The sequence below is a fragment of the Cygnus olor genome, chromosome 1 (assembly GCF_009769625.2).
Source record: "Cygnus olor isolate bCygOlo1 chromosome 1, bCygOlo1.pri.v2, whole genome shotgun sequence".
NCBI lineage: Eukaryota > Metazoa > Chordata > Aves > Anseriformes > Anatidae > Cygnus > Cygnus olor.
In genome coordinates, this window is record NC_049169.1 from 73,579,358 (window position 1) to 73,588,632 (window position 9,275).

General features: G+C 42.9%; 1 protein-coding gene across 1 annotated transcript in view; it reads left to right on the plus strand.

Annotated features, from left to right (window-relative positions):
* The window catches only part of PHF21B (PHD finger protein 21B), a 165,800-nt gene extending 160,592 nt beyond the window's left edge, over positions 1 to 5,208 (plus strand). The window contains exons 12-14 of the mRNA XM_040565494.1: positions 663 to 738; positions 1,684 to 1,787; positions 4,101 to 5,208. Of these exons, the coding sequence (XP_040421428.1) occupies positions 663 to 738; positions 1,684 to 1,787; positions 4,101 to 4,325 (405 nt within the window). The 3' untranslated portion in view covers positions 4,326 to 5,208. The remainder of the gene's footprint in view (positions 1 to 662; positions 739 to 1,683; positions 1,788 to 4,100) is intronic.
* The last annotated feature ends 4,067 nt before the right edge of the window (positions 5,209 to 9,275 follow it).

Sequence of the window (9,275 nt, forward strand, 5' to 3'; positions counted from 1 at the left end):
AGACACTTCACCAGTAGATCTGAAAGCTGTAAGGAGAGCACTTCATGTTCTTTAAATCATGTTTATTACATGATAGTTATTGATCATAGCTATGTCAGAAATGATAATTTGTCTAGTTGCTGTGAATAATGCTGATTGCAGGAGCAGTAAAACAATTACTAAAACAGTGCAGTGTCACTAAACTGTAGAGTGGAGGGTTAGATTTTGTGCCTTAGAGTTCTTTGTGTTTAGCGCTGAAATCACTGTTACACTCCTTTGAAAATGTCAAAGGGAAATTCTAGCACATAGTTGTAGAGAGGAGAGAAGCCCAGGATTAGGTCTGCAAAGTCATGTTTTCCTGTGGACCATCCACAATACTCCTGTATACTCCACCAGTGTGGAGGTCTGCTTGTCAGGGGCTGAAGAATGTCTTCTGGTCATGGCAACAAGAAGCAGAGGCTTCGTAACCCCCTTTAGCACTGTTTGGTAGGTACAGGGATGTGAAAAGGAGTGAGCCCCAGTGGAGGGTGCTACTCAAATTATTATCTCATTACTTTTCAGCTTGTGAATTCTGAGACAGGGACCCTAGATCTGGTCCTGCAGAGCTGTGAGGCTGGAGGAAGAAAAACATTAATGTGTGCCTTTGTGAGGTCCTAACTTTCTGTTGTTTCCTGGGCTTATAGGTGTTAAAGAAAGATGACAATGTGCCATGGACTGGAACTCTGGCTATTGTTCACTCCTATGTTACTCATAAAACAGGTAGGGATTGACACAGCTTTTGAGAAGTGATTCTCTGCTCATGATAGGTGATACCATTTGAATCCTTCATGGCACTGATACAAAAATAGTGTTGTAATGCTACCAGTTATCATGGCAGTATTAAGCAAAGGGCCATAAGGGGCTGTGGCTGAGAACAGTAGGTGACTTTCTCTTCCCTTCTGTCTCTCTGCTCCTTCTCCATCTTTGCTCTTTGAGGAATCTGAGATCAATCTCAGAGGAATTTCACTCAGTGGAGGAGGCTATCATGGAAGCGGTGCCTTCCTGGGAACAGGGCTGAAAATGGGATTTTGAGGCAGAATCATGTCAGGCTAGGAGGCAGAGAGACACGGTCAGGCTAAGCAGAGCTGTACAGTTGGGTCGGTAGCATGACGCCAGACTAGTATCTCACATACTGCACTAATACCAGTCTATAATTGCGTTGGTATTATTTGGTATCACAGTCATTAGTATCAGATGGTGTATTGTTATACATTGGCCATTATTCTTGTTTTGCTCCCTGCTGCACTCTTACCATGGGCTGTTTGGCATTAGAGTGTATTTGTAAGGAGCTTTGCAGAAGTCTGGCATTGTTATGATCTGTGCTTTTCACCCAGGGTCACTGAACCTGAACCAGGTGGCTGACCAGTTCTTAAATACCCTTCACCTCTTTCTTGAAGACTTCCAGGGCCACATGTGGTCCAAGGTTGTTTCTAGTTCATCTCAAAGGTGCATGATAGCTTTTGGGTTGTCCTGCATGCTAGTTGTTGACATAGATGCATGCAAACAGAAACTCCAGATTTATTCATCCGTACTTGCTGACAAAAGGCTTCTGAGACCTTAAGCTCACCTTTCAAAATACATGCTTCTGCTTTGTGGTGTCAAGCACACAGTTTTGGTGTATGGCCTTTTCTTAACTTTTGCATCCTTAATGTTATTGTTCTGTAGTCAAAGAAGAAGAGAAACGGAAGTTATTAAAGAGAAGCAGTGAGCTGAAGAGTGAGCACAGACAGTTAGAAGAAAAAGATCGACTTCTCAACAATGCAGTAAAGGTAAGACTGCTGACTGGGGACACAGTCTCCCACAGAGTTGTTTATAAAGAATTTATGCTTGAAAAACTGGTATTTTTGTGGCTAGAAAATTTTTTATGCTCCAAAGCTACAGATGTTAAAGCATGCATGCACTTCTGTGTGAGGAAAAACATGTGGACTTCCTTTATGCACAAAAGCAAACTGCTTGGGCAGCCTGATGAGGAGAAGTCGCTGGTGACTGAAGTCCTGTTGCACACGTAAAACACAAAGTAACTGTGCCTATCTTCCTTGTAGTGCTTACACAGCTCTGTTCTATCCAGTGACATTAAGGCGTTTCCATTCTCCAGGTGAAAGATCAGTCACAAGCATGTGTTCCATTGGTAGCTGCTTGTTCATCAGCTCCAAAACTCCTGAGTTGGGGTAGAAATAGCCATCCTTATTTGTCTTAGAGGATAAATGGTGTTACAACCTCTCCATGAGTGAAAAAGGATTCACAACTCTGCTGGAGATGTCTCCCACGCATACTGTGCTATGAGGACCAATCTCTGGCAGTAATGAGTGGGCTTAAATAAAAGCTATAATCCCTATCCTCCATGGAGGAAGGAGCTTATCTGGGGCTAGCTCACCTCAGGCCCACTCTTAAGGGGTAGCTGTTAGTTTGCATGGCCGGCTCAATAAATATTTGAAACTTTCTTACCCTGGAAAAATCAAAGTGGCAGCTGCAGGAGTAACTGGTCACTACTTGTTTTACTACTGCAGTTATCCAGAGGAGGCATACTAAAATATTTATTGCATTTAAAATAAAGAAGAAGGAAAAGTACTAACTTATTAAAAGGCATCACAGTAGGGAATATTCCCTGTAACTGTGCATAGCCGCCACCAGCACAAATGGAAATAAACATATGTATGAAGAAGTGACTCTGGTGTATGGAATATCTCCAATGCTTCGGAGGGTGCAGTAGCATGAGGTGTTCATGAAAAGAAAGGCATTTGGGGATGCATTCAGCTATCATTTATATGTCACTACTGTCAAAATCATAAGTTTTCTACCTAAGCAGAATCAGGATCTTTCAGAGGGAGACAGTCTTATTTAAATGGTAATATCAGCCAATGATTATATTTATTGGAGATACGTCCACTTGAAAGGAGAAAAGCAATTAAAGTTGTTCCAGCACAAAGCAGTTTCATTCCTGATATTTTCCTTAACAGAGATTTAAATTAAAGAGAGAACTTGCATACACCCCCCCAGGTGCAATGGTATTATTTGGTAAAAACAGAATGTGATTTATCTTTCACCTGAGATTTCACCTGTCTACACCAATCGCTGAGCAGCTCCACACAGTGTCTTTTTGAACAACTTGACTTTCAGCTGAGCTCTTCCCACTTCTCTAGAGCTGGAGACTCCCCCACCCCACTGTAGCCAAAGAGGGGCAATCTGTGGACAAGTCACCAGTTTTGCCAGATCCCTGAGACCAACAGGAGAAAGAAACTGGGAGGTGTCAGGTGATAGAGAGGCCACCATCCCCTTCGATCTAGCAGGCAGGCTCTGGTTTTTGGTCCATCACATAGTCCCTCATGGGCCAGCTGGGGTCCAGTGGATGGGATGGGAGCTGCAGCAGTTGGGGAGAGGAGGGAGATTTAGTGATTCTTCCTCATCTCCTCTTGGAGAAGAGGGAGATTTGGGATGCTTTTGTTTGGCTCCTGCTCTCATGCTCATTTTCAGGTAAGTTTGTGTGAAGCGTTTCAAGTGATGGTGAAGTGCAGTTTGGCCACCCCACAGCAAAAAGGTTTTCTTGTGACTGTTGTGGTATAACAGTAGTGTCTTAGATTCTAAGTTTTCCACCAGAAACATATTGACACCATGTTTAGAGAGAACAGCTTACTTTCACAGTACCGACTCCATAAAATCTGTGGCAGGTACAAAATGCATCATGGTGAGGTTTATCCCTCAAATCTTTGTCAGTGCCATTGGGCAAAATTGAGAGACCTCACTGGTGGCTTTATGGCTTTCCAGTAATACAGCTATTACAGTCCAAGCCGAAAACCTGTCTAGAGTGCAAAAGGCATTTCTGCATACAGGACAAGGTCAGAAACGCCCTCTGCATGCATTTGGACGTGGAAGAGTGTTGTTACCTTAGACAGCTGCTGCAGTGGATGTGACACTGGTGATTGCTCCATTCGTTAAACCATGCTTTTGCTATCCCCAAAGGAGAATATACTTCATTTGAGAAGGACATGCCCTTGAGACACAAAAGATGTTTGGAGAGATGTTTGACACCGATTTGAACGTATCCTCAGTCTTCCCTTCTCTCTCCCCTTCTTTTTGTTTGACAGAAATGCTTAGAGCTAAAAAACAGCCTGTTGGCCCAGCAGAAAGGGACTCAGTCATCACTGGAACGTCTCAAAACCCTCATTAGACTGATCCAAAATGAGCAGATGATTCAGGTTACCATGACGACAACCACCACCTCCTCCCTGCTCACCGTCCCCTGGATCAAACCCTCCTCTGCCTCTGCTGCCATGCACAAAGCCTTGCAGCAGTCGCAGGGCAACAACTGACAGAGCCAGCTGCGCCAGAGCCGAGGAAGGGGGAACAGAAACTTTACACCCATGCGCGAAGGAGAGATTAAACTGAGACAAAAGAGAGAAGGAACAATCTCGTGTTTTGTACATGTAGGAACTCGCAAGGAACAAGGAAGGTCCAGTTTGTAGGTCACTGTGGCGGCTGCTTCGCAGGGAGCGGGACGCACTGCGGTTTTGTGTTTGCTGAGACCTTCAGTGCTGATGAGATTTTTTTGTTATGTTGGCCTTAATGTATTTATGACTGAGGATGAACAGGAAGAGTACGGCTGATAGAAGGCGGAATATCCCTTTTGTGGGAAGACAGGCAGTTTTGCAGTTCTGCCTTAAGGGGAAAATTTAAAACGCAAAGAGTTAGTGAGCTAGTGGGGACGTAGTTGGGCTGAAAGCTGTGGGAGGGAAATCGGTGATATCAAAAGAAACCGAGCTACTTAGGACTTGACATGGATTCTTATCAAAGGAACAAAGTTGGCTCCATGGACTCGGGCAAGCCGGAGCTGGGGCTGTTTTGACCAGAACGGACACTCACAGAGCCTTCAAAACAAAAGATCATTTTTTTTAGTATTATTAGAGTTGAGAATTGCAGATATTTAAATAAAGAAACTGTATGAAGTTAGCATTTCTAGTAAAATATTGAAGTATTTTCATGCTGATGCTTCTGTATATGCGTTCCGAAGTATTTAAAAAAGTATGACTGTAAAACTCCTTACTTTTTTGCAGGTCCTTTTTACTTATTTTGCTATTGGTGTATTTTTCTCATGGAGTTTTTGTGCAAGATTCAGCATAAACCAGTGGATATCCTTGGCAGGTTGGCTTTCATTTTTTAAAGAGGTTATTTTAGGGGTTTTCTTTTTTTTTTTTTTTTTTTAAGAAAAAAAAATCTGTTTTTTGTTTATTGACAGTACAGATAATATGCCAAAAAGATAACTTTACATTTTTGTACTGCATTTTTATTGTTAAAAGTATGTAACTTTTGGTATTGTATGTATTTTTGTTATTATTATTGTTGTTTTTTCCTTTTTGCTTGCAGAAATATCTGCTGAAATGGTACAGGAAAAAAAAACAACTGCCTCAAGGGGTTGTTACTGGATAATATCAAGAGTTCTTGGGGAGGGACAGGCGGCGGCAGATCGTAAGGGTTTGTTGGCTGTTTTGGGGGGTTACTTTTTTCAGGTTTTTTTTGGAAACGATTCCTTTTTAAGATTCTGTTGGCTTTTAGCACATTTGGGAAGCATTTGGCATTAGCCTGAGAAAACCCTCGCACGCCTGTTTGTTTCACTAGCTAGTCTTCCTGATCCTGCCAGGGTTTCCGGCCCCCTGCAGGCCACCCACCCTTCCCACAGCCCCACTGCTGGCCTGGGAAGAGAGTGACGGGCACCCCGTTTTTTCTCAGCGTCACCCCCACCAGGTACCATCATCTCTGTCGTTTGAGTTCTTCATCAATTAGCACAACAGATACTTGAGGAAAGCGAGAAGCCACCAGAGCACGGCACGAGGCTAGTCTCTCACATCAGCATATCACATGGTGCCGAATCTCACTCTCTCTCTCTTTTTTTATTTAAAAAAACACAAACAAGCGGGGGACAGGCTTGTTCCATCACCCATCACTAGGCAGCACATGGTCCCTTCAACCATTTTCACAACTCCGGGAGAAACTGTGCAGTACTATACAAATCTATTTTAATACACAACACTCAGTTGAACAAGATTTTTATATTCTTTTATTGATGAACAAAGTGAACTAAATAAAAGACAATTGTTATACATTGGTTATTGTATGCCAATTATGCATTCTAATGTGGCTTGCAATGTAAATGTTTTCAGGTTTAACGATTTTTTTTCCTTCTCAGACAAATTAAAAGAAAAAAAAAAGTGTGGAAGGTTGAATATGTGAAGAATTTCTGAAGAAGTGTCTTGGACTGTTAAAAGTAGTTATTTTGAAAAGGGGACTGTCCAGTGGATAGTGTGCATAGAAAAAAAAGTGTTTGTCTTATATATGCCAATGTAGTTTTACTTCTTTATGATGCATTAAACTCGACTGACAATTTAACAGTTGTCGTGCCATTCATTGCTGAAGGGGTGCAGCTCGCCTTGGTCAGGACCCATCACTGTGAGCCCTTCCTGGCCAGTTTCTGCACAGGCCAGGGCAAGCAACCAGCACTCATTTCTCCAACACCATCTTAAAATTTTTGGGTCCTTGCTCATGGCAGGTTACTGGAAAGAGACTTGCCGCAGGCTGAGGAGACGCGGTTGCTGCTGCTGCAGATCTGCTGGCAGCCTTGCAGGCTTTGCATTTAGACCTGTGCATTCAGGCAATGGTCCAATGCTGGGACGAGAGCAGTTGGGCCCATTCTGCCAAGCTGTTTATAAATCACTGTATAAATGTAGTAATTAAAGAATGAGAGGTTAGGTCCTTTGCAGGAGCTGTCTGGTTTCTGGAAGGTGGAAGGGGCACAACTTCAATAAAACAACCAAAATAGAACAAGCCAATGTTAAAGCCCTATGAAACGTACCATAAATGCTTATGCAGAGCAGGAGACACAGCAACGACACTTGCACCTATTGGGAAGGTTTTCTTTGGTTGGTTGGTTAGTTGGTTTTTTTTGGTTTTGGTTTTTTTTTTTCCAGAGAAGACAGGATTTTTTTTGCTTGGCTGTTGCTTCTGGGTGTGTTTCCCCCCCCACCACCTTGTTTTCACTTGCTGGCACTGTGTCACAGTTTAATTCAGGCTGTAGTTAGCAAGAGGGATTGAGAACTCCTCCACTGCAGCTAGGCTTCCCCCTCCCTCCTATCCTCTGCTACTTGAAGGGCACCCTTATTTTCCCTAAAGGTGCTTCGATTCTAGAAGAAACCTTTCCCACAAAACAGAAATTGTACGTAACCACCACCATCATCCTCATCCTGCCGCCACCTTAACACATAAACTCAACATTGTGCTAACAATAACAGAACTCTGATTGTTGCCTTAATAATTAATATGGTTGCAAAGAGATGTAGAGATGTAGACTTACACTAGCCTTTAGTGTTTGATAGTAATTTAAATTAAGGTTTTGGTGGAGATTTGTGGACACTGTGGTAGCTGCTGCGTTCCTTGCCATGGCACCGGGCACCATCTTTGACAAGAATCAGTAGCTGTGGGGTTCCCATCCTCCCCTTCCAAGTGCAAGTTATTTTTAAAGATATGTAAGACTTCACAGCTTCAGAGCTCTCTTTTTTAACATGACAGACTGTTTTCTGCGTGTAGGACCTTTTCACATGCCATTAGTTATCTCTCAGAGGAGCTGCTCTGCAGATCAAGGTTGGAATGAAACGTTGTCTCCAAGCTTGTCACTTTTATATTTGTACTTCTTCAAATGTAATTTCACCTGTTCTTCCCTCTCTCACTGCCTCCCCTTCTTCAGAAATGAGAGAAAAAGTAACTCTTTATGGAAAAAACACAGAGCCCTTTCCCATTTCTATTAGACCGCTGCATAAGGATGACGGTGCAGACTACAGCAGCTATATAGGAGTTTATTCTACATGTCAACATACCATTGTGTGCTCCTTTCCTAGCAGTTTGATGGCCTATTAGTAACACTTAAACTTCTAGAAGAGTGTTATAAACTGATACGTACTTTTTGTTCTGTGTTCTGCAGGTCCTCTGTAGTTATAATGGCAGGCATTATGCTGAAATGAGTGGCAACAGCCACATCAGATGAAACTCTGCTCACTTTAATCAGATTTTGCCAACTGCAGCTTACTTTGCTTAGAAAATGAAGTCTGGCTTCCGAGATCAATCACTAGTGAATGACTGGTGCAAACAGAAAATGCCAACCTCTGCCTCTATAAGCCACTTTTAAGTTCACCATGGTGTATATCATTAAAGCAAAAGTTGTTGGGATTTTTTTTCCCTCCCTTAAAAAAGCAAACAAAAAAATTAAATTGTCATGACAGGAAAAAAAATACTACAAAGTGTACACGGGCATATAGCGATTCTAGCCAGGGAGAAGAAAGAAAAAAGATGCTGTTGCTCTTTGAAGTTGCTGTTTGCATTTGTACCGACAGCTTGCAGATAACTTGTGTGTTGTTTAAATGCAGCAGAAATGCTACACACCATCCTTTGGTCATCAGCCTTGCTTACTAGGCAGTTACCACAGACATTTTAGTTCACTTTTGCACCACATCTCTGGGCTGGAGATGTGGCACACAGCCTCAATATTCATACAGAAAACAGGACTGACCACTGCCCAGTTGCTGTTGAAGAAGCAATCTGCTGGTTGCTGAGCTGTGAACTGACATGACCATTTCTGTATCCGTGCTTTATACATTCCATGTGGAGACGGCCCTATTTCATTTATCCCACATACTCGTGCCCCCTGCTGAGGCTGTGGATACTTTGCAGAGCTCCCCACCGCCTGCCCAGCACGGGTGCTCTGGCTCCTTCATTGAACTCTGATCCTGCATCTGCTTAACTCCCTCTTAGGCAACCAAAGGGAAGTGTAAGTAGAGCTCAGGGTGCCTTGCCAGAATCATGGCCAAGGTGCTGCCCTGAAAATCAAAGACACGCTAGGCTTGCTATTTTCCATTTGAGGAGTCCTGAAACAATCATTTCACCAGTGAGTCCAATAGCTCTTTAGAAACTACATCTGTCCCTCCCTCTGTCAATGTGTGCTACATTATTGAACCCCGGGATTGTGGTTTGAGCTGTATCTGCTGGAGGTGAAAGGGTTGTGCTGTTGTCACATGTGGGCCGGGGCATCCTTCACCCTGTTGGGCTTCATGTCCCTGTGTGCTGCAAATCACTATTGTCTTCATCTACCTCTTGGGGCCACTCCTGCTTTTTTTGGCTATGGAAATAATACTTCTTCTTCTTAGCTAAAGAAAAACACGGTGAATCGAGAAGGGGTGGCATTAGAAATAAGTGCATGAAGCAGCAAATTGAGAAAAATG